The 26,178-nt window shown below is 42.7% G+C and overlaps 1 protein-coding gene across 3 annotated transcripts in view; it reads left to right on the top strand.

Annotated features, from left to right (window-relative positions):
• uxs1 (UDP-glucuronate decarboxylase 1) overlaps positions 1 to 26,178 on the top strand; it is a 144,006-nt gene that overhangs the window by 54,882 nt on the left and 62,946 nt on the right. For all 3 annotated transcript variants that reach the window (XM_085999002.1, XM_085999004.1, XM_085999003.1), the window contains exons 2-6: positions 4,890 to 4,917; positions 6,817 to 6,865; positions 8,585 to 8,628; positions 11,494 to 11,554; positions 18,043 to 18,223. In XM_085999002.1, coding sequence (XP_085855128.1) covers positions 4,890 to 4,917; positions 6,817 to 6,865; positions 8,585 to 8,628; positions 11,494 to 11,554; positions 18,043 to 18,223 — 363 coding nt within the window. The remainder of the gene's footprint in view (positions 1 to 4,889; positions 4,918 to 6,816; positions 6,866 to 8,584; positions 8,629 to 11,493; positions 11,555 to 18,042; positions 18,224 to 26,178) is intronic.

Raw genomic sequence — 26,178 nt, 5'->3', positions numbered from 1 at the left:
CCAAATGTCCTGTTACTGTCTCCTTAATAATGGACTCCAAAATTTTACCTACCACAGATGTTAGGCTAACCGGTCTATAGTTTCCAGCCTTCTGTCTACTGCCCTTTTTAAATAAGGGTGTTACATTAGCAGTTTTCCAGTCTGCCGGGACCTTTGCTGAGTCCAGGGAGTTTTGGAAGATTATTACCAATGCATCCACAATCCCTACCGCCACTTCCCTCAAAACCCTGGGATGTAAGCCATCAGGTCCAGGTGATTTATCCGCCTTGAGTCCCATTATTTTACCAAGTACTACTTCCTTAGTGATTTTAATCGTATTTAGCTCCTCCCCCCCTATAGCCCCCTGCTTGTCAAGTGTTGGGATATTCTTGGTGTCCTCTACTGTAAAGACTGATACAAAATATTCATTCAGTGTTTTTGCCATCTCCATATTTCCCACCATTAATTTCCCGGTCTCATCCTCTAAGGGACCAACATTTACTTTAGCCACCCTTTTTCTTTTTATATAACTATAAAAACTCTTACTATCTGTCTTTATATTTTTTGCTAATTTACTTTCATAATGTATCTTCCCTTTCTTAATCAATCTTTTTGTTATTTTTTGCTGTCTTTTAAAGTTTTCCCAATCCTCTATCCTCCCACTAGATTTGGCTACCTTATATGCCCTTGTTTTTAGTCGAATACTATCCTTAATTTCTTTACTTAGCCACGGATGGCTGTCTTTTCTTTTACACCCTTTTTTTCTCAGTGGAATATACTTTTTTTGGAATTTGTAAAATAACTCCTTAAATGTACACCACTGATCATGTATCGTCTTATCCTTTAACCTATTTTCCCAATCCACTTTACTCAATTCCGCTCTCATACCTTCATAGTCTCCTTTATTCAAGCTTAGCACGCTTGTTTGAGATACAGCCTCCTCACCCTCTAACTGAATATGGAATTCAACCATGTTATGGTCACTCATTCCAAGGGGATCCTTTACTAGGACATTTTTAATTAATCCTGTCTCGTTACACAGGACCAGATCTAAGGTTGCTTGCCCCCTGGTTGGTTCAGTTACGTACTGCTCAAGAAACCCATCCCTAATACACTGCATCTGCCATGTATTTCCCCACTCACTCAACTTGTCTAAATCGTCTTGAAGCCTCTTTGCATCCTCCTCACAACTCACAATCCCACCTAGTTTTGTGTCGTCAGCAAACTTGGGAATATTACATTTGGTTCCCTCATCCAAATCATTGATATATATTGTGAATAGCTGGGGCCCAAGCACTGATCCCTGCGGTACCCCACTAGTCACTGCCTGCCACCCTGAAAAGACCCATTTATTCCTACTCTGTTTCCTGTCTGTGAACCAATTTTCAATCCATGCCAGTATATTGCCCACAATCCCATGTGCTTTAATTTTGCACACTGACCTCTTATGTGGGACTTTTATGAAAGGCTTTCTGAAACTCCAAATACACCACATCCACTGGTTCTCCCTTATCTATTCTACCAGTTACATCCTCAAAAAACTCCAGTAGGTTTGTCGAACACGATTTCCCTTTCATAAATCCATGTTGACTTTGTCTAATCCTGTTGATATTTTCTAAGTGTCCTGTTATCACATCCTTTATAATAGACTCTAGCATTTTCCCTACTACCGATGTTAGGCTAACCGGTCTGTAGTTCCTGGTTTTCTCTCTCCCTCCTTTTTTAAATAGTGGGGTTACATTTGTCACCCTCCAATCTGCAGGAACTGTTCCATAATCTATAGAATTTTGGAAGATGACAACCAATGCATCCACTATTTCCATGGCTACCTCTTAGTACTCTGGAATGCAGATTATCAGGCCCTGGGGATTTATCGGCTTTCAGTCCCATTAATTTCTCCAACACTATTTTTTTACTAATACTAATTTCCTTTAATTCCTCCTTCTCACTAGATCCTTGGTTCCCTAGCATTTCTGGGAAGTTATTTGTGTCCTCTTCCGTGAAGACAGAACCAAAGTATTTGTTTAATTGCCCTGCCATTTCCTTGTTCCCCATTATAAATTCTCCCATTTCTGACTCTAAGTGACCTACATTTGTCTTCACTAATCTTTTCTTTTTACATATTTGTAGAAGCTTTTACAGTCTGCTTTTATATTCCTTGCAAGTTTACTCTCATACTCTATTTTCCCCCTCTTAATCAATCTCTTGGTCCTTTTTTGCTGAATTCTAAACTGCTCCCAATCCTCAGGCTTGCTACTTTTTCTGGCCACTTTATATGACTCCTCTTTGGATCTAATGCTATCCTTAATTTCTGTTGTTAGCCATGGTTGGGCCGGTTGAAGCCAACCCGACTTTACTTTTTTATTTATGCGCCTGTAGAATATTTTACTATTTTGCTTTATGTTCCTTGATAATTTAATTTCATAGTTTCTATTTGCCTTCCTAATTTTTTTTTACTTCTCTCCTAACCTCTTCGTATTATCCCTTTTCATGCTCTCCCCTGCTGTCCATGTACTTAGTGTATGCCTCTTTCCTTACCCTCAATTTTTCCCTAATGTCTTTATTCATCCATGATAGTGTTTAGCTTGTTCTTGTATTCTTTAGATCATGAGATCCAGCAGGACTCCAAGTTACATATTTAACTTAAATGAGCATTAATTCTCAGTATAAATCAATCTACTAAATCTTCCAGTATTTCCTTCCTCTTTTGCTGCTCAATCATTTTCTAAAGTACACCATATATACACAGTACAGTGGTTTCTACTATTCTATTAAGCCTGCCTTTCCTGAATTAAACTGGTGAACATGCCAGAGATTTATGACTGAGTTGAAGTAAACTTAATAGAACAGCATTAAATGCGGTAGATGTGACCTACATGTAGTGCCTCTTTAGAAAGGAATTTTTAGTAGTGAATGAGGAAGCTGAACACCTGGGGGAATTGGCAGACTTTTTCCATTACAGGCAAGTTATCTAGTCTTCAGTTCTGAAGGTTGATACACCCATAATATCAATAACCTGCCTTTTCTCTCCACAGATGTTGACTAGCCTGCATATTTCCAGTATTTTCCTTTTTATTATTAAAATTTGAGCATGTCACCTGGTGTATTCCTTTAGTGGTTGTTTTTTTTTAAACCATGTGTATTAATTATATTGTGGCGGAGCCACTAAGGGACTCTGATCAAATGTATATAATTCCCTTTAACAATATGTTAGCTACAGCCTGAGTCTGTATCTTTGTATATACTGTTTGCATGTACAGAGCGCGGTCCCTTTAAGAGCGCGGGCAAATGCGATGACGTCACGCCGTTCATCACGTGATCCCCCACCAGCGGGAAAAACGTGATGACGTCATGACGGCAGCCACGGGACCACCCAAGCAGTCCTCGTGGAGCTTCCGAACTGACTAGACCTGTATTCGTAGTTCTCGTGCATTTGTTTGTTAAACTCAGTTTGTTTTACATTAAACATCGTTTGTTTGATCGCCTGAGTCGACCTCAGTCTCTTGATAGGAACTAGACATTCCTACAATATGCTATAAAGTAAAATCTGCAAAGGGGCGATTTTATATTAAAGCCATTTTGTGGCTGGATACATTTATGTAACATCAAAACTCCAGTGGGAATAGTCTAACTGATGGAGTTTCCTCAAGTACTATATATTAATCGGGGAGTGGAAAAGCATGTTCTAGATGGGAGGAGAGAAGAATAAACTGATAAAAGTACTTGCATTAAATCAATTAACTGGACAAACCCACCAATAATTGTGCAAAGAACTGAAGAGATTTTGTGAAAAGAACAACAAGGTTACTTGCATCTTGTGCAAATTTACTAAATGGTTGGCTAAGAGTTTATTAGATATATTTGTACGACCATGTTTAATATTTTTACATTCAATTGTGATATTTTTGCTATATTATAACAATAGGCAAATTGCTGTCATGTTTAGACTGCTGCAGAACTGTGGTTTGCATCAGAAATCGTGCTGCAGGTCCCAACTACCCATGCACAATTCAATGGATTATCAACAATATATAGTGGTACTAGTCAGAAATTCTGTACGTATGTAATTCTAAATTTCAAAGTGGTTGCAATAGTGGATGGTTAAAACTACATATCTTTTGGTGTACTGCAACCTTTAAAGCCTTTTAATTTGTTCACATCTTGTGTTCAATCTTTGTAATTATGGCATTTAAAAAAAGTAACTTTTATCTGTTCAATGTGTGCCGATGTGCTGCTTTTCTCCATCTAAATTACCTCAACAAAGCGGCTTCTATAGGGTTTTACCTAAACTCCTCATGACAGAGTATTCTTAGTTTGCCAACACAACTTTTAATAACTACAGCATCCCCATGTAGTGAATTGTACCTTCCGATTATACATCACTACACCTATGTGTAAAATGATCCACCAAGTATTAGCATAAAAATGCCCCGACAGATTGCAGTTAATCACACATTCCATCTAAAATCTAAATTTTGTTTAGTCCCTTTGCTGCTCATGATATCCTCATACAGTTGTTAACAGAAGTAACTAAGAAAATAACTACCTAAATGTACCATTTCATGCAATAGTCAAAAGTCTCTGCTTCCTTACACCAGCTTGATTTGGTTTAAAAGTGCCACTTGCTCTAGATTTCAGTTGGATTTTTCATTGAACTGTATGAGATACCTGATGGAAATCTTTTCACTTGTCATGTGCCTTCAATTATCAGTTCCATTGAGAAGACCTGGTGTAATAATAAATTAAAAAGGCTAGTTGCATAATTTTAAGAAGGTTTTGAAATTGGAAAGTTGCTGAATCAGTGTGCTTGGGGAGATTTGTGTATGTAGACTGTGAAATACAAATGTGATTTGTCAACATTAATACTCTTTATTTATGGAGTATAAATATTTTTTTTTTCTTTTTTGCAGCTGTTTGGGGAAACTTTGTCAGCATGAGGTAATGTACAAATTACAACTTTTTTTCCTACAAACTTCTATCTAACACTATTGTTTGTCGTGGTAGTGTTAAATCTAGCAGATGCCAGGTGCTCTAAAAATTTAACTTGAAACATTTGCAGGACATTTCTCTGTCAAGTGAAATTATAGACTTTGGTTATTGTGATTGGCACTGCAGTGGTTTTAATTTTGGCCTGCGATGATGTGTCCGGTTTCGCAAACAGAATTATGCATAAAGATGAAGGGTGGCAAGCAAGCCAAAACCAATTAATCCCGTTTACACATTCTTTTGATTTCAGGAAACTCTCGTTTAAACGGCACCTAAATATCCAGAATTCTCTATTAACCGACAAAATTCATACTCCGAAAACAGCACCTCAATAACCGGATATGTTGCCGAGTCCGAGTCTCCCACGGTGGCCGAGTTAGTCAGTGGGGGTAGTTCTCCAAACTGCCACTACTCGGCTTCTTGGCGCTGTCGGAAGTCCGAACACCTCAACAACAGGAGTCTGACACTCCCGCGCTGCCAGTAGTCTCTTCCGATCCGCCATTTTTCTGTGTCTCCCGCACTGCTGGTAGTCTCTTCCGATCCGCCATTTTTCTGTGTGTCTCTCCATCTTTATCGTGAATTATCTCCCCCATCTTGCATTATGGAATTCCCAAAAGTTGGTCCAAGCAAAAGGAAGAGAGTGGTGTTAACTTTAAAACAGAAAATCGAGATATGCCAACGGTTGATAACCCTCTCCGTCATCCGGAATTTTTAATCAACCAGTCCCATTGGTGCCGGATACCAAAGAGTTTCCTGTGCAATACGAAATGATGAAAATAGCTAACAAAAGTGAACTTCAGTTTTGATTTCAAATAAATAAAATCCCCAGTGTTTGTGTCATACATAAACTTGTCAGCCTGATTTTGTATTCTCTATCTTCCAGAAATAAAAACATGAATAGTTAAATATTTCCTAATAAGTTGTTTGTTCTGAGTATGAGAAGAAGTGGTTTGCATCACTGATTGGCCAAATTATGGCATTCCAGGATAGGTACATGGATCGCGATACCGATCTACTTAGAAGCTCCTAATACTTATTACTCCTTATTAATCAATTAAGAATGATGCATTTCCAGTGTTTGAACAGCAGTGTGTAATGCGAGTTACCGAATTCCCTACCCTTTGTATCACAGAGTTACATTAAAAAACAACTCTGCATATGCAAACTCAATTCTCAGTGTCTGTGGTAGCATCTGAAAAACCTCATTTACTTTGTAGTTGAGGCTGCCATTGGCAACGGCACTGTAATGCGGTCTCCGATGCACTAAGTGAACACAATATGCTTTGATTAGAGAAATAATGTCTTGAGTACTGTGAAAGGATTGCAGATCAAATTGTTGATGCCTTCTGTTGAGTGGATGGGGCATAGTTTTTCAGAGTACCACTTAGTGAACAGAACAGCATAGGCTCTTAACAGATGGGCTAATTATAGTTGTAACACAGATATGGTCTCAGACCAATAAGAGGGTGAAATTATATTGTACTTGGTGCAAAGTCAAATTGATATGAGACTACATTCTGGAAGTAGGTCTTGCATCTACTGAATTCAATGCACTCGAGAGTCAATTGCTGACCTGATTCCTGGTTTATACTGCGACATGTTTTAGCCTCAAAACCACTTTTAATTTACATGAAAATGAGAGTATAAGTGTGACTTTAAATTAGAACTTGTTACAAAATGCTAAACTTGTCAAGAGAGGGTTGTTATTTTACCAGCATCTTCCAATTCTGGGGGAAAAAAAGTAATTGCATTTAATAAAAATATCACTGCTAAGGCCTGTGTTGAAATGCATAAAGATTGCAGTTAATTTTTTAAAAAGTATTTACACTTTTTCTATTCCCTTTTGCACAGGTCATTGCAAGAAGGAGGAGAACAAAAAATTGAGAAGAAAATAGAAGAGGTTAGTCAGCTGGTTTTTGACCATCTTGCTTTATCTTGGAAGTGATAATGAGAAGAAAATATTGTTCAGAAAATACCATAATGATCAAAGAGAGACTGGTAATTAGTTTTCTGCATTGGTTTGAGTCTTCTGAAAACCCCATTTTTAAAATTTGTTCTTGGAATGTGGGTGATGCTACAAGGCGTCAGTTATTGCCCAGTTGCCTTGAGGGTTTTAAGAGCAACCACCTAATGTGAAGCTGGAGTCACATGTAGGCCAGATTAGATAGGGCTGACAGGTTCCCTTCCCTGAACAGCATTAGCAAACCAGTTGTGTTTTTATGACAATCTGGCAGCTTTTCTAGTGTTGGCCCAGAAATGACCAGATTTATTGACTTGCCATGGCAAGATTTGAACTTGGGAACTTTTACGTTGCTAGTCCAGTATCATAATCATACTCTACCAGTATCCTTTACTGCTGGTAAACAACATAAAACATTGGCATCAGTGTGATTAATTTATTCTCCTCCCCCTTAATGTATTGGTGGATACTCTCAGCTAGCACTGCACTAATCATTTGGAAGCAGATTCATTGAATGTAAGAGCAAAACACAGCGGATGCTGGAAATCTGAAATGAAAACAAAATGCTGGAAATACTCAGCAGATCAGGCAGCATCTGTGGAGTGAGAAACAGTTAACGTTTTAAGTTGACCTGAAACATTAACTCTGTTTCTCTCTCCACAGATGCTTCATTGAATGTAGTTGGAATTAGTGTTCTGGACAGGCTTGAATAGCTATTCATGCAGTCCTGACATGAGGTTGATTTTTCACACCACAGAGAGCCTGGAGGTGGCCATTTGCTGACTTATTTTTCACTTTCGCCCTGCTCGCAGCCCCACAGAGACTTCAAGGTGACCTTTTGCCTGCTATGCCTGACCTAGCACAGCCTGGTTCCATAGAAACCTGAGGTGGCCTTTTCCTCTTTCCATCCTCAGTGCTGTCTCTTTCCTCATTCTTCACTTTGTCCTGGCCTGGATGTTACACTTCAAAAGCTGCAGTTGTGGCCCTAACCCCACTGGCTTATGAAGTACCTGGGAGGATTCCCTAAATGGCTTCCCCACAACTTTGGGAAGTTATTGTTTAAAGCTCAAAATAATACAGCTTTCATTCGACGTCATACTAACATTTCCTGGCCTGATGCCTTCAGAAACACTGGGTAAGTTAAAGGAGCAGCTTTAGAATAAATGCTGGCATAGCCCAGGATTGTCATGGGATTGACTCTAGGTGCAAGAGGAAACACAAAATGCCAGGTTCCTTGAGGATGAAAATAAGTACAACTCCTTGCAGATATATCTACATGATTTTTAAAATTTATACAGATGGAAAGTGCTTTATACTGAATGTACTTCCCTTAATTTTCTTCCAATTCTATTACTAAACAATGAGGAAAGGTTCTCTCTGCATGCTGCATGTACCAAAATCATAAAGCTGTTCTCTATAAATGAGTTTACAGGTTCACACCGAATGCATGAAGGAAACCCTCCTCCACTGTTGTGAAGCTTTGCAAACCTGTATCTTTGAAATATGAGCAGACTTCTATTTTTGTTCTGGTGATTAATTTTAGCCAACGGTAGAGAGAATTGAATAAAATAGTTTTTGTTCTGAAATTACCATGTTTTCACAAGCTGGGACAGTATGCATCATATTAAAGCTGATTTTTGACGTGTTTCCATTTTCCAGGCTGTGGCACCCTTGAAAGAGAAAATTCGAGAAATAGAAACAAGGTAAGTGTTCTTCCATTTGCTTATATTAGGTTGTATAAAGAAGGGTGAGATGAAGTAAGGTAGGTGGAAGCTTATGTGGAGCATAAACACTGGCATAGAGAGGTTGGGCCGACTGTTTTTTATTTCTGTGTAATATGTCCATCTTGTAAACCGAAGTTGCTCCATTCATGCTGTTGCCTGTAGTGAAGCAGATCCACTTAATGTTAGAGACCATGCTGATTGGAAATAGGATGAATGACACAGCTGATGTCACCATTTCGGCTTTGGTGCTGCGGCCGAGTAATGTTTTAATGCATTTTTTGTTCCCCTTTGTTCTCCTAGTTTATGTCCCATTGTAACTACTGAATCGTCTCTGTAAGCTTTCCATGGCACGAATATCCTTCCTATAGTTATCAAATAGCCTTGACTTTCTTTGAAAATTTCAACAATTTAAACTTGACGCTCCATTTAGATTTGCAATTTGTTGAGCAAGTCTAATTGTCTACGAAGAAGAGCAGGGGAATTATCCCCGGTGTCCTGGCCAATATTTATCCCTCAATCAACAACACTAAAACAGATTATTTGGTCATTATTCCATTGCTGTTTGTGGGAGCTTGCTTTGCACAAATTGGCTGCCACGTTTCCTGCATTACAACAGTGACTACACTTCAAAAGTACTTCATTGTTTGTAAAGCGCTTTGGGACTTCCTGAGGTTGTGAAAGGCGCTATGTAAATGCAAGTCTGTCTTTTTTACTGAATTTTATTGCAACCGACGCCATTGTTCTTTTAGCTAAAGGAGGTGTCGTTTATAATTCTGGTGCAAGTAGGTCGTAAAGTTCTATTTGTTTATTTTCCCCTCTGGCTTTGTGTGTTTTTGTTTTTAATGATCTCTAGTTGCTGTGCTGCGAGTGTGAGAGAAAGTACATACTGCAACATGATATAAGTGCAATAGTGAAGTAGAGGACAGAGCTTAACACAGTATCATTTTAGAAGTGACAAGAAACAGTTTGGGATCGAATCTCTACCAATAAACATTTTATCTAAGTAAACAGGTAATCAACATAGAAACATAGAAGATAGGAGCAGGAGTAGGCCATTCGGTCCCTCGAGCCTGCTCCGCCATTCAATCCGACCATGGCTGATCATCCAAATTCAGTACCCGGTCCCTGCTTTCTCCCCATACCCCTTGATCCCTTTAGCCTTAAGAAATATATCCAACTCCTCCTTGAACATATTTAATGAATTGGCCTCTACTGCCTTCTGTGGTAGAGAATTCCACAGGTTCACCACTCTCTGGGTGAAGAAATTCCTCCTCATTTCTGTCCTAAATGGCCTACCCCTTATCCTTAGACTGTGACCCCTGGTTCTGGACTCCCCGACCATCGGGAATATCCTTCCTGCATCTAGTCTGCATAGTCAAATTGAGATGTGCTAATAAAAGCATTGGGCCATAATTTGCTGAGGCAGGGCATCCAACGGCATCTGCCTTTAGACTAGCCCTAGCATGTTTAAGTTTAAAACATTTTTGCATGGCAAGTTGCTAAAAGTGAGAGCTGATAATGTCGCAGTGAGAGAAACTGGGATCTGGGACCTGAGTGAGCAGGACAAGCAACTGTGTATTGCCTTAACCAATCAGATTGAAGGATTGTGAAATTAACAGCGCAAGGATTGAGAAGGAAGTGTAAATTAGAGTGGGTGGACTCAGTGTCAAATCAGGTACAGAACGAGAAATAGAGAGGGAAAAGGATTAGATTGAGAGAGAGAGAGAGAGAGAGAGAGGAAAAAAGAGACAGAAAGGAAAAGTTTTTAAAAAGTTAATTAAAAATGTCACTGCCACTTCTCTTCAAGGACAACTCTGTTTCTCGCTCCACAATACTGCCTGACCTGCTGAGTGTTTCCAGCATTTTCTGTTGTTGTTTCTGATTTCCAACATCTGTAGTATTTTGCTATTGTATTAATTAAAAATTTGACATTTTAAAATCTCCAACAATTAAAACCTGAAGGAATGAGACTCCGCACTTGTAATAGTTAATTTTCCATGCCAAAGAAGTTGACTGGCAGTAATTAATACTTATCACATTGTTAAAAGGGTACTTAGACTGAAATGGACAAGACTTAACTTTCTGGAGCCAGTTTAGTTTGCATCTACCATGCAAATACAGGAACTTCACGCCGTTCAATCCATTTCAGTGGTGAGGCAGATAGCAAGATACATTTTTCCTGAAACGAACGGTGGAGCGACGTATCTCGGACAGCAACTTTTGGATTTCCACGTTTAATTGCTCATCTGCCCTCACCTGAAGTTGCTGTAGCATCCGTGCATAAATAACGGCGAACGCCATTAACCTCACCGTTATTTTGGCAGCAAATTAGGCCGATCTCTTTCCTACCGTCATGGTTTATTCTGCCAGTCTGTGCTTGTATATCCACATTGCAGTGTCAGTTGTTGTAATTGTGCAAGCCTGCCACTCTGACTGACTCCCAAAAGTGCCCAGATCTAATTACAAGCAATGCATTGGAATTCTTCCACAGAGTTGCATTGCAAAAAGGAGCAGTGTATATAATTGTGGTTTACAGACACAAGAAAAGTGTTTCACATATTGATGGATATACTTGACCTAAATCTCCCATCATAGTGTAGAATTGAATTTACCTACAGAAGATTTCAACTTAGCAACTCTACAAGTGGGAGTTTCTGTCAGATCTACTCATTTAAAAAGTAGACCAATATCAGCTTGTTTTGCAATTTAAGAACTGGTAAAAAAGTTAAATGTTAAGTTAATTGAGCTTTAATCTTGATTGAACAAATACTTTTTAAAATTAGGTTTATTTAATTAAAATGCAAACTGCCAATAAGCAATTCTATGTTTTACTTAATCCAACAGCATATCACAAAAATATCCTCCAGTAAAGTTCCTATCTGAAAAGGATCGTAAAAGAATTCTGGTAAGTTATTCTTGGTTTCCTGTTGATCTATCCAAGAAGTTGTATATTTAACTGTTCCTTATTTAACAGTGTATTTCAGGCCTTGAAGTTCAGTTTGTTTTTCCAGCTCTGGGAGCAGAGGTAGCAGTATAAATCTTTACAGGGAGCAATTCATTATTACAGTAACCCAATTTGAGTGGGTGGTAAATTTAGCTCTCGATCATGATTTTGAATTCTATATCCTTGTTTTATTAATCTCATCATTTAGTCTGATTACGTCTCTGTAAAGCAGCTTGAGATTTTTTTCTACGTTAAAGCCACCATATAAATGCAAGTTGTTGTTGATTGCTGTGAAAAATGAAAGTTTCAACCCAGTACCTAGTGGCTGCCGGCACGGAACACACAAATGCCCATGTTTCAGCGCACATTGGCTTTGAATTGTTACATAGAGTTCACAAGGCTGGCTGGTGCAAGATACTGGAAGAGCATGACTTATGCACATTAGGAGAACTCTAAAGTTTGAGTTAACGTTTTTAATATCTATTTAGCTAGTAGACCTCATGGTATTGTTCATGGATAGCCCAGCAACAGATGTGTGGTTTCTGATGTTTATCGTGAGCCTGATGCAACATAAACCCAGCAGCATTTCATCCATCACCCTAATACAGCAAATTTACTCGAGCAATATATCACATGAGATAAAACATTAGGGCCCAGAAATTCGGGTCCCAACGCGTGAGTACAGACGGAGTACTCACGCGTGGACCCGATGGAAGTGCCGGAATCTTGCATGCACTACGCATGCGCGGGAAGCCGGCACTTCCGATCCTCTGAACCAAGGGGTTCAGAGGTCAAACGCGTGCGCGCGGGAGTCTGCGCGTGCGCGTTGAGCTTCCCTTTTTTTTCAGGTTTTAACGTGCGGGTAAGTACATTTTAGAAATGTAAAAAGCAGCCATAAGGATTTCATTTTCAAAGGTAAGTGGTCAATTAAAATAAAACATTTTTTCCACTATAAGCCCCAAAACATCACTAAATCTTCAAATAAATTTTTTAATCACATTTTTTAAATAAACTATAAATTACATGAAATAACTATTTTAAACTAATTTAAATTTTTGGAAAAAATAATTTTATTTTCTAACGGGGCTAAAAATAAACTTACCTTTCTTTAAAGTATTTAAAAATAATAAACCTGTGGGGGAAAAAATGTTTTAATTTTAATTAATTCACCACTTACCTTGTAAAAAGCAGGCCTTGCGACTGCTTTTTATATGTCTAACTTCTGGAGACTTACCCTCCCGGGAAAACCTGCAAAAAAAAAAAAAAACGTAAGTTCGATGCGCACGCGCAGCCTCTCCTGCGCACGCATTCGAACTCTGAACCCCTTCTTTCAGGGGAACGGAAGTGCCGGTTTCCCGCGCATGCGCGGTGCATGCAGGAAACCGGCACTTCCAGTGGGCCTACGGGTGAGTACCCCGTGCGTACTCACCCGTGGAGACCCGAATTTCTGGGCCATTATCTTTCCTGCCTCTCACCTTAGCACAGACTGTTCCTTCAATTCCTTCCTCTTCCGCCCCGCCCCCTGCCGCCTCTGCACCTGCTTAAAATCTGTTACATCTCCAGCTATTTCCAGTTCTGATGAAGGGTCCCAGACCTGAAACGTTAACTCTGTTTCTCTCTCCACGGATGCTGCCTGGCCTGCTGAGTGTTTCCAGCATTTTCTGTTGTTATTTCAGATAAATTAATTTATACAACCTTTAATAATTGCACATGAAAGTGCTACTTTGATGCTTCTGAAACCTCGCAAAGAAATATTTTGGTGACTCAGAAAATGATTTATACCGCAAATTGCGCCCCAGATCAGCCATCAAATTGGGCTTGTTCATTGTCAACTCCTGAGAAAAGCCAAGATACTTAGAGTTTGCAGACTTTCACTTGAGAATGGGCACAGTAATGCACCATTATAATACATATTTCTTCCCCGAGTGCTATTTATTACTGGTTCTGGCCAATGACGTAAATCTCCAACTCTTTTCCAGTCATGACAATAAACTTGAATTATTCATGGTATGGGGGGGAAAAGGGCTTAAATTAAAAAGTGAATGCAATGTTCAATATACCCAGGTCCATTTATTTATGCCTCCACTCTGCTAATTAAGTGGGATAATATTAAAATGAATAATTGTTCAAGAATTAATAACCCCACTAACAGTCATTGGTGAGAGCAAGTGGTAAATTTGAAACAGGCCAACTCGGTGTTGATCATCACTCCCACTTCTACCCTCCCAATAATTTGTAAACATAAATTCAGATATTATCTTTAATACACAATGTAGTGTAAAATAGTAAGTTCTTCCATTACTAAGTGAATGAAATGATTGATCTGTCGATTTATATATTGTACTGAAAGTGTACGTGGCTATTTGGCAGAATGGCTCAAGTCTGCAGGGCCTCTGACGCGAGAAGTGTTCTCTTATTTTAGTGTGCGGAGTATGGGAGCCCGAGGCTATGCAAGGCCTCAACTACAATCTCATGCCATTACCTGGAGCCCTTGTGCTCTGGGATCCTCTCCCGTGTCTAAGACAGTGATGAGAACCCCTCCCCCCCCCAGCTGTCATACTGTGAGTACCGGGAGAGGAAAGATGCAGCGGTCTCTTTCTTCGCAAAGAGAGTCATTGAGATGAGCAGCCACGACTCAACTCGGACTAATGTGCAGCTCAAGTTCTGGCTCACGTTCTATTTCTGTCCTGTCCAGCAGGCCGGATAGAATGAACTGGCGGGCCAGATACGGCCCATGGGCTGTATTTTGCCCACCACTGCTGTAACTGCAAAGAAAATCTTGTTTAATTTGAACACTTTTTATTCTAACTGAAGTAAGCTTCCAGTAAACAGTTAATTTCTATGGGATACAAACAATACCTAGTTTGTATCATGAGGATGGTGAGGAAAACTGCACTTAACGAATAATGATCATAATTGAGAGCAGGTGAAATAAAATTCATTATTCTGGCTTTACATAAGGTGTGATAATATTTTGGCATCTCGACACTTTGAATCGTTATCTATGTGATCGCAAAGTTCCAATGCAAAACATAGGAGCAGTCCTCGAGCCTGTTCTGCAATTAATTAAATCGTAGGTGATCTGTACCTCAACTCCATTTACTTGCCTTTGAGCCATATACCTTGATACCCTTACCAAATGAAAATCAAGCGATCTTACAAAAATCTAACGATCAACAGTAAATTGTCTAAAATCAAATTCATATCTTTTAACATATACCCCTTATTGTTGAGTAATGAATCACTGATTTGTAGAGGGGCTTTGTGATGGAATCTCGTTTTGACAGGCTGTAAGCAGAGGCAGTGATTGGGAAGCTTGACGAGTAGTGCCAGCTGCAATTGGAAGGTCAGGGATTGGTTTTTGGCAGGTCAGTCCATTTGAGGTGGCAGTGGTTCATTGTTCAGGAATATCAATGGCAGTAAAGATTTTGCAGGGATCCACCAGTAGTGTGGTTTGAGAAATCGGGCATGCAGGCCAGATTCAGAAATGCGTGCATTTTGAGGTGAAGTAAGTCTGTAGGAAAATGGAGTCTGGCAGTATTGACCAGCGTCAACCTCATTGTAATATGTTAATTATAGTAATCCGGTCCCAAGGCAGATTTCAGATTCCTCTACCAAATATCACCCATATAAAATGGGTGTTTGACTAATCCACTGGACTGGCCTGCTGAAGTTGGATTCTTAAAGATATTGGCCCAGAAATTCGGGTCGGAGGCTTCCCGCGGGCGTAAGCCCCCGATCTGCACTTACCTTGCGCGCTGGCCGTTGAGCTGTGGGCTCCCGTGGAATTCCGATCCGGGGCCTGGTCCAGCTGCCGGCGCGCAGTGCTTGCGTATCCCAGGGGCGCAGTTAATTCGATGCGTCCACTGGGATCACGTGGGCCATGGGCAGCCAATCGGAGCAGGGAATGCTCCATTCATAAGTCTGACAGGACGTGCTGTAAAGACTTATAAATACGGCCCCAAAATAGCACTAAATCTTCAAATAATTTTTTTTTTAAAACACATTTTTAAAATAAACTATAAATTACATGAAATAACTATTAAACAATAATTTAAATTTTTGAAAAAAATAATTTTATTTTCTAACGAGGCTAAAAGTCAACTTAACCTTGCTTTAAAGTATTTAAAAATAATAAACCTGTGGGGAAAAAATGTTTTAATTTTAATTAATTCACCACTTACCTTGTAAAAAGCAGGCCTTAAGCCTGCTTTTTATATTTCTAAATGCTGGAGCCTTACCCTCCCAGGAAAACCTGTATTTAAAAAAAAAAAACGAAGTTTGATGCGCACGCGCAGCCTCCCCCGCGCACGCGTTTGACCTCTGAACCTCTTCATTCAGAGGAACGGAAGTGCCGGTTTCCCGCGCATGCGCAGTGCATGCAGAAAACTGGCACTTCCATTGGGCCTACAGGTGAGTATACCGTGCGTACTCACCCGTGGAGACCCGAATTTCTGGGCCATTCTATTGAAAAAGCTGATACTAAACATCAATGCTTCAAAAAAAAGTTTAGTTGCATTTTGCTCCCTACAGTAGATTCTGTTGCAGCAGAGCTTCCCATTTTTGTTCTCATTTTCGGGGGCCCCCTCTTTCCCCCTCCCCCCGCCGCCCCCCCCCCCCTTCGGGGGCCCCCTCTCCCCGCCGCCCCCCCCTTTTCGGGGGCCCCTGCTCCCCCCCCCTTTCGGGGCCCCCCTCTCTTTCCCCCCCCCCCCCTTTCGGGGGCCCCCTCTCCCCGTCTGCCCCACCCCCCCATCCCCCCCCACCGTCTCCTTCCCCCCCCCCCCCACCGTCTCCTTCCCCCCCCACCGTCTCCTTCCCCCCCCCCACCGTCTCCTTCCCCCCCCCACCGTCTCCTTCCCCCCCCCCACCGTCTCCTTCCCCCCCCCCACCGTCTCCTTCCCCCCCCCACCGTCTCCTTCCCCCCCCCACCGTCTCCTTCCCCCCCCCACCGTCTCCTTCCCCCCCCCACCGTCTCCTTCCCCCCCCCCACCGTCTCCTTCCCCCCCCCCACCGTCTCCTTCCCCCCCCCCACCGTCTCCTTCCCCCCCCCCACCGTCTCCTTCCCCCCCCCCCACCGTCTCCTTCCCCCCCCCACCGTCTCCTTCCCCCCCCCCCCCACCGTCTCCTTCCCCCCCCCCACCGTCTCCTTCCCCCCCCCACCGTCTCCTTCCCCCCCCCCACCGTCTCCTTCCCCCCCCCACCGTCTCCTTCCCCCCCCCACCGTCTCCTTCCCCCCCCACCGTCTCCTTCCCCCCCCCACCGTCTCCTTCCCCCCCCCCCCACCGTCTCCTTCCCCCCCCCCCACCGTCTCCTTCCCCCCCCCCACCGTCTCCTTCCCCCCCCCCACCGTCTCCTTCCCCCCCCCCACCGTCTCCTTCCCCCCCCCCCACCGTCTCCTTCCCCCCCCCACCGTCTCCTTCCCCCCCACCGTCTCCTTCCCCCCCACCGTCTCCTTCCCCCCCACCGTCTCCTTCCCCCCCACCGTCTCCTTCCCCCCCACCGTCTCCTTCCCCCCCACCGTCTCCTTCCCCCCCACCGTCTCCTTCCCCCCCACCGTCTCCTTCCCCCCCCCCACCGTCTCCTTCCCCCCCCCCACCGTCTCCTTCCCCCCCCCCACCGTCTCCTTCCCCCCCCCACCGTCTCCTTCCCCCCCCCACCGTCTCCTTCCCCCCCCCCACCGTCTCCTTCCCCCCCCCACCGTCTCCTTCCCCCCCCCCACCGTCTCCTTCCCCCCCCCACCGTCTCCTTCCCCCCCCACCGTCTCCTTCCCCCCCCACCGTCTCCTTCCCCCCCCACCGTCTCCTTCCCCCCCCACCGTCTCCTTCCCCCCCCCCACCGTCTCCTTCCCCCCCCCACCGTCTCCTTCCCCCCCCCCCACCGTCTCCTTCCCCCCCCCCACCGTCTCCTTCCCCCCCCCCCACCGTCTCCTTCCCCCCCCCCCACCGTCTCCTTCCCCCCCCCCACCGTCTCCTTCCCCCCCCCCCACCGTCTCCTTCCCCCCCCCCACCGTCTCCTTCCCCCCCCACCGTCTCCTTCCCCCCCCCCCACCCACCGTCTCCTTTCCCCCCCCTCCATCTGTCTCCTCTCCCTCCCTTCCCATCTGTCTCCCTGCTTTTCCCATTTGTAACACTGATCAATTCAAATTACTCAATTTGCTTTTACCTTCTATTTTTCCTAATTCTTTATTAGCCAACTTCCCACATGGACTAGGACCAATGGCTGCTCACTGAACCCTCCTAGAAATTTGCCTGTATGTTCGTCGTTATCATTTATCCTGGCATCAGGGAGGCAAAGTACCTTTCTGAACTCTTGTTATTTCTGTCTCTTTTTCAGGTTTGTATTCTGTGTAATATCTACCTACCCTCTTATTTTTTATTTGGGTGGTGGGTAGCGAACAAATTGAGTTGAAAGTGATATTTTTAAGTTGTGTGTTCTGTTTTTTATTGCAGATAACTGGAGGAGCCGGATTTGTAGGTTCTCATCTTGCTGATAAACTCATGATGGATGGTCATGAAGTAACTGTCGTTGACAACTTTTTCACAGGCCGAAAAAGGAACGTGGAACACTGGATTGGGCATGAGAACTTTGAATTAATCAATCATGATGTGGTAGAGCCATTATATATTGAAGGTGAGTTATGATTAACTAGTCATTGATCCTAGTTTATGGGATCTTGTATGCAAAATGGCTACATAGGCCACTGTATTTCAAGGCAATTCATTGTATGTGAAGCACTTTGAGTGGAAACGGAAGAAAATAGAATGGTTGGAAAGCCTGGGTGCCAGGCATGAAATTAAAACTGGTTGGTAAATGAGGATATAGTTAAAGACTGAAGTTATTGTTCAGGATTCCTAGATGAGGTATTCTTGAAGCTTGCACTGGGCTTCATTGGAAGAGTCTACGAGGTCAACACCAAAGAGGTCAGAGTGGGAATGAGATGGGGGAGTTAAAATGGCAAACCACAGGTAGTTTGGGTTGCACTTGCAGACAACATGGATGTGTTTGGCAAAGCAGTCACTTAATCTACATTTTGTTTCCCCAGTGTAGAGGAGACCACACAGTGAACATCGAATATAGTATAGTAGATTTTAGGAAGTACAAGAATATTGCTGCCTCACAGAAGGAGTATTTGGGGCCGGGCCAACATGTAGGAGGTGGTGAATGGGCAGTTGTTGCATCTCCTGCACTGCACAGGAAGTTGCCTGGGGAAGAGCACTTTGAAGTAGGGTTGCTGCAAAAGTGAATTGGGAGGGAATAATCCTTCTGATAAGTGGGGAGTGGAAAGGAAGGTGTGTTTGGTTTGGGGGGGCGGGATGTTCTTGTAGGTGGTGGAAAATAATCTGATGATTGCAGAGGCTTGTGGGCTGGAACACCAGAGGAACTCTGCCACAGTTGTGAAGAGGAGGAGGAAGAGTTCAGGGTATGGGAAATGGGACAGACCTGATCAAGAGCCCTATTGATTACTGCAAAGGAAATCCTTGGCTGAGGAGAAAGGTGGACCTTTCAGAAATTCTGGTGCAGTAGATACAGTTATCCAAGTACATTTGACATAGAAACATTAGAAGATAGGAGCAGGAGTAGGCCATTCTGCCCCTCGAGCCTGCACTACCATTTAATGAGATCATGGCTGATCATCCAAATTCAGTACCCTGTCCCTGCTTTCTCCCCATATCCCTTGATCCCTTTAGCCTCAAGAAATATATCCAACTCCTTCTTGAATATATATTTAATGAATTGGCCTCAACTGCCCTGTGTGGCAGAGAATTCCACAGGTTCACCACTCTCTGGGTGAAGAAATTCCTCCTCATCTCCGTCCTAAATGGCTTACCTGTTATCCTTAGACTGTGACCTCTGGTTCTGACTCCTCCGCCATCGGGAACATCCTTCCTGCATCTAGTCTGTCTAGTCATGTTAGAAGTTTATAAATTTCAATAAGATCCCCTCTCATTCTTCTAAACTCTAGCAAATATAAGCCTAATCGACCTAATCTCTCCTCATACATCATTCCTGCCATCCCAAGTATCAGTCTGGTGAATTTTCGCTGCACTCTCTCCATGGCAAGAACATCCTTCCTCAGATAAGGCGACCAAAACTGCACACGACACTCAAGGTGTGGTCTCACCAAGGCCCTGTACAACTGCAGCAAGACATCCTTGCTCCTGTACTCGAATCCTCTCGCTTTGAAGGCCAACATACCATTTGCCGCCTTAACCGCCTGCTGCACCTGCATGCTTACCTTCGGCGACTGGTGCACAAGGACACCCAGGTCTCGTTGCACTTCCCCTTTTCCCAATCTATTGCCGTTCAGATAATAATCTGCCTTCCTGTTTTTGCCACCAAAGTGGATAACCTTGCATTTATCCACAATGAGGGGATCTCATTGAAACTTATAAAATTCTGACAGGACTGTACAGACTAGATGCAGGAAGGGTGTTCCCGATGGTTGGGGAGTCCAGATCCAGGGGTCACAGTCTAACGATAAGGGGTAAGCCATTTAGGTCAGAGATGAGGAGGAATTTCTATATTTGGGCAGATGCATGGCAAATGCAGTATAATCACCCAATCTGTCCAAATCATATTGGAGTTTCTCTGCATCCTCCTCACAGTACACACACCCACCCAGCTTTGTGTCATCTGCAAACTTGGAGTTATTACATCTAGTTCCCTCGTCTAGATCATATATATATATATTGTGAATAGCTGGGGACCTAGCACCGATCCCTGCGGTACCCCACTAGTCAGTGCCTGCCACTCGGAAAAAGACCCGTTTATTCCAACTCTTTGCTTCCTGTGTGCCAGCCAGTTCTCTATCCAAGACAGTACCTTACACCCAATCCCATGCGCTTTAACTTTACACGCTAGTCTCTTATGTGGGACCTTATCGAAAGCCTTCTGAAAATCCAAATACACCACATCCACTGGTTCTCCCTTATCTATTCTACCAGTTACATCCTCAAAAAATTCCAGTAGATTAGTCAAGCACGATTTACCTTTTGTAAACCCATGTTGACTTTGTCTGATCCTGTCACTGTTTTCCAAGTGCTCTGCTATTACATCTTTGATAACGGACTCTAGCATTTTCCCCACTACCGATGTCAGGCTTACCAGTCTATAATTCCCCGTTTTCTCTCTATCACCCTTTTTACATTAGCTATCCTCCAATCCATGGGAACTGTTCCAGAGTCTATAGAATTTTGGAAGATGACCAGCAATGCATCTACTATTTCTAGGGCCACTTCCTTACGTACCCTAGGATGTAGACTATCAGGCCCTGGGGATTTATCTGCCTTCAATCCCGTCAATTTCCCTAACACCATTTCCCTACAAATACTGATTTCATTCAGTTCCTCCCTCTCATTAGACCCTATGTTCCCTAACATCTCTGGGAGGTTATTTGTGTCCTCCTTTTGTGAAGACAGAACCAAAGTATGTATTTAATTGGTCTGCCATTTCTTTGTTCCCCATTATAAATTCCCCTGATTCTGACTGCAAGGGACCTACGCTTGAGTTCACCAATCTTTTTCTCTTCACATATCTATAGAAGCTTTTACAGTCAGTTTTTATGTTCCCTGCAAACTTACTCTCATAATCTATTTTCCCCCTCTTAATTAATCCCTTTGTCCTCCTTTGCTGAATCCTAAACTGCTCCCAATCCTCAGGTTTGCTGCTTTTTCTGGGGAAACTAGGAGAATTAGATGGAGTCTTTACAAATGGTGAGGTCGAACGAAGCATGTTGTAGGTAGCTGTGGGAGTCGGGTGGGCTGTAATAGATGTCCATGGAAAGCCCGTCACTGGAGATAAAGAACTCCAGAAATGGAGTCAAAGATTGGCCCTGTAAAGGCTGAAATTGGAAGCACAGTTAATAAAAATTCACAAGATCAGAGCGCGAGCAAGAAGCAGCAACCATACAGTCATCAACTCAGCAAAAGAGGGGGCCTGAGTTGGACTGGAACAAAGTGCTCAACATAATATACAAAAAGACAGGTGTAGCTAGGGCCTTAGCAGATGTCCGATAGCGACTCTTTTATCTGGAACAAGTGAATTACAAGAGAGGTTATTAAAGGTGAAAAGAAGTTCAACCAGGCAGAGGAAAGTGGTCATAGATGGAGACGGGTTGCACTGTTCAAAGGTTAAGTGGAGGGCCCACAGGCTTTCTGGTATGGGATTGAGTTGTCCATATTAAAAGACAGTGGGCGAAAAATTCAGGGGCTTTATGCCACTGGTTGCTGTTGAGTGGCGGGTTCCACGGTGTCCTCTATTTTTGTCATCCCGGTAGCACTGCCAGTAAGCATTAGCCACATGGCTCTAGCCCTCCTCACAGCCTTAATTTATACATAGACCCGAGCTAATGTCAAAGGGGAGGTAAGACAACATTCACCTGAGCATGATGTAAAGGAGAGTGAGTAAAACTGAGGTCAATGGGGGTCAAGGGAAAAAACTTCTAGCAGTTGGAATCTTGTGAAGCACCGGATGGTCACAGTTGTCAATAACCAATCGTTACCGTCCCAGGGCATTGCAGTAGGAGTTCCTCAGGGTAGCGTTTTAGCCCAACCATTTCCAGCTGATTGACTCATAAGGTCAGGAGTGTGGCTGTTTGCTAAAGATTCTACAGCGTGAAGCTCCATTCACAACTTCGCATAATGAAGCAGCCCATGCCGGACTTGGATGACATCCAGCCTGGACTGACAGGTGACAGGTAACATTCGGCCACATCAGTGGTGGATAACGACTACCTCTAATAATAAAAAGCCCAACCATCTCTCCCTGATCTTCATTGGCATCACCATTGCTGAGTCCCCCACCATCAATATCTTGGGTGGGGGGTGTCACCTATGAAAAGAAGCTTAGTTTTCATCATAAAATTGTAGAATGATACAGCACAGAAAGAGGCCATTCTGCACAACTTGTCTGTGCCGGCTCTTTGAAAGAGCTATCCAATTAGTCGCACTTCCCTGCACTTTCTCCATAGCCCTGCAATTTTTTCCTCTTTGAGTATTTATCCAATTCCCTTTTGAAAGTTATTATTGAATCTGCTTCCACCACCCTTTCAAGCAGTGCATTCCAGGTTGCAACAACTCGCTGTGTAAATTTTATTTTTCTCATGTCACCTTTTTTTTGCCAATTACCTTAAATCTGTGTCCTCTGGTTACTGATGCTTCTGCCACTGGGAACAGTTTCTCCTTATTCACTCTATCAAAACCCCTCATGATTTTGAACACCTCTATCAAACCTCCCCTTAACGTTGTCTGCTCCAAGTAGAAGAATCCCAGTTTCTCTAGTCTCCACGTAACTGAAGCCCTTCATCCCTTGGTACCATTCCAGTAAATCTCCACTGCAACCTCTCTAAGGCCTTGAAATCCTTCCTGAAGTGTGGTGCCCAGAATTGGCCACAATACCCCAGCTGGGGCCCAACCAGTATTTTATAAAGGTTTAACATAACTTCCTTGCCTTTGTACACTATGCCTCTAAAGCCAAGGATCCCATATGCCTTTTTAACAGCCTTCACAACTTATCCTGCCACCTTAAAAGACTTGTGTACGTACACCCCCAGCTAAAATTTTACCATTTAGTTTATATTGCCTCACTTCATTCTTCCTACCAAAATAAATCACTTCACACATATTAAATTTAATTTGTCACATGTCTGCCCATTTCACCAGTCTACATCCTCCTGAAGTCTGTTACAATCTTCCTCACTGTCTGCTACATTTTCAAGGTTAGTGTCACCTGCAAACTTTGAAATTATGCTCTGTATACCCAAGTCCAGGTCATTAATATATATCAAAAATAACAGTAGTCCCAACAACGACCCCTGTGGGACACCACCGCATAATTCCCTCCAGTCTGAAAAACAACTGTTCACCACTACTCTGCTTTCTGTTCCTTAGCCAGTTTTGTATCCATGCAGCCATTGCCCCTTTACTCCCATGGGCTTCAATTTTGCTAATAAGTCTATTATGTGGCACTTTATCAAACATCTTTTGACAGTTCATATACACAACACCAACTGCACTACCCTCATCAACCCTCTCCGTTACTACTTCAAATACCAGCCATATCCACACCATGACTACAAGAGCAGGGTAGAGGCTGGGTATTCTGACGAGTGGCTCACTTCCTGATGGCTTATAATCTCTCCACCATCTACAAGGCTCAGGTCAGGTATGTGATGGAATACTCCCTACTTGTCTGGATGGGTGCATCCACAACAACACTCGAGCACCTTGACACCATCCAGGGTAAAGCAGTTCACTTCTCCCCTACCACTGAAATCAGTATCCACACCCATCATCACCGACACACTGTGGGTGCAGTATGTACTATCTACAGAATACACTGCAAAAGCTTACTCCAACCACAGGGAAGGCCAAGAGCGCTAATATCATGGGGACACTTCCACATTTCCCTCCTACACTTGGATATATATTGCTGTTCTTTCGTTGTCGCTGAGTCAAATTCTCTTAAGTAATACCTCTATGGGAGCACTATCACCATAATGACTACTCTTCAAGAAGAACCACCATCTCCTCAGGGCAACTATGGGCAGACAGTAAATGCAGCTCTGCCAGTGTCTTCCACATTCCATGAAAAACACAGTACATTTTATTCAGGTGGCTCATTTATAACGGCTTGACGAAAATGAACAAAAGGAAACCATTTATTATGACCAGTAAATTGTTTTTCAATCTGCTCTTTTACTCTTAGATGACTAAAGATTAAATTTTTATTTGACATTTCATGGAAATTAATAGATGAGTCAAATATGAATTTAAAAAATCCAATTTTGCATGGTTCTTCATTTTTTTAAATTTAGATTTTAAGATATGACCTTTTACTGAGCAGCTATACAAGTACCCTGAATGTCTTTGAGTAATACCTAGATAAACGAGTTATTAAAATGTAAACTACTGTGAACTTTAAGATGAATGTGTTGTGTTTTTTGTAATTCAATAGTGACATTTCAACACACTGAAACATCTGTGGTAGGAACCCAATCAGAATCAAAAGTGATGACTACATAAACATTTTGTCTTGTAAAATCGCCACATTGAGTGTTAGTGACCATGACAAAATTATTAATATGTAATGTAATCTAGTTTTGAGTTCAGCCATTCTGACTTCATTCTACAGAAAATGCTGGAAATACTCGGCAGGTCAGGCAACATCGTGGATTTCCAGCATCCGCAGTATTTTGCTATTTTCATTCTACAGCACTGTTTTACCTGAAATCTTATTCTTGCATCACTAAATTATATTTGTTTTACTTGTAAGAGGGATGTTACATACATGCAATAAATTAGAACTGGGTAAATAATATGGTTGTCATAATCCAGAGGTGTTGCTTCGACACAAGTGGAAAAAATACAATTTTTTTTAAAGGAAGTCTACATGGAATGTGTACATTTTCTCAACCTTTTATAAAAATGCTAATGAATGACTCTTAATCTAAACTAAATACGGCCTGTCAGAGCATTTAGTTCACTAAACCAATGAATTTCAATTTCTCTCATGGCCGCATTTATATGCTCTAAATTAAGAATTTAAAACTTAGCCAGTTTACCATACTGGTCCCTATTTAAATAAGAGCTGATGGGATAACAAGAACTTGCATTTATTTGCCTTTAATGTGGTGCTTCAGAGACATCAGAAAAATAATGGGCAACAAGCTAACAGATATTGGATGGGGTAGTCATAAACTTGGTCAAAGAGGTGGGTTTTAACTGGATTTAGAGGAGAAGGAGGCAGAGAGGCTTAGGTGGCTGAAGGCACAACTGTGAGTGGTGGAATTATGGGAGGAGGTTGGAAGCAGGTGATAAAATTGGAAATGGGTGGTATTTATGATAGAGAATATGGGATTGGAAGATCAGCTCAGCATAGAATAGGATCCCGAGTTTGCATCTCGTTCAACCTGAGACAGTGGCTGGGAAAAAGAAAGACTTGCATTTATATAGCGCCTTTCACGGCCACTGGACGTCTCAACGCTCTACAGGCAATGAAGTACTTTTGAAGTGGAGTCACTGTTGTAATGTGGGAAACGCGGCAGTCAATTTGCCCACAAAAAGCAATGTGATGATGACCAGATAATCTGTTTTTTGTTATGTTGGTTGAGGGATAAATATTGGCCAGGACTAGAGCCACAGCTGACACTGTAACAAGGGTGGGCATTGGTGATTAGGGGATGGCGTTTGTGACTGAGACCAAAGAAGATGATATTTAGTTGGAAGCAATTATGACTCATCCAAGCAGTCTGACAGCACAGAGGCAGTGGAGGGGTTGAAAGAGATGGTAGAGCGTTTGAGCTGTGTGTCATCAACATATGTGGAAGCTGACCCAATTTGTGCAAAAAATGTCTCCAAAAGGCAGTACGCCGATGAGGGAGTCGAGGATAGATCCATGGGTGAATGGGGAAGTGGGGGGGGTGGTTAAGGACAGATCCTTGGGATCTTTGAGATGAATGCAGGGTGGAAAGAGAAGCCATTGCTAGCGATGCTTTGGCTATGGTCAGAAAGTTTAGACTGGAACCAATCAAGGGCCATGCCACTCATCTGGACAGTGGAGGAGAGGCTGTGGAGAGAAATGGTGTG

The sequence above is a fragment of the Somniosus microcephalus genome, chromosome 10 (genome assembly GCF_052327205.1).
Source record: "Somniosus microcephalus isolate GS21.2 chromosome 10, FLI_Smic_1.0, whole genome shotgun sequence".
NCBI classification, from domain to species: domain Eukaryota; kingdom Metazoa; phylum Chordata; class Chondrichthyes; order Squaliformes; family Somniosidae; genus Somniosus; species Somniosus microcephalus.
Note: the sequence above shows the minus strand (reverse complement) of the source record. Positions and strands in the feature narration are given on the sequence as shown.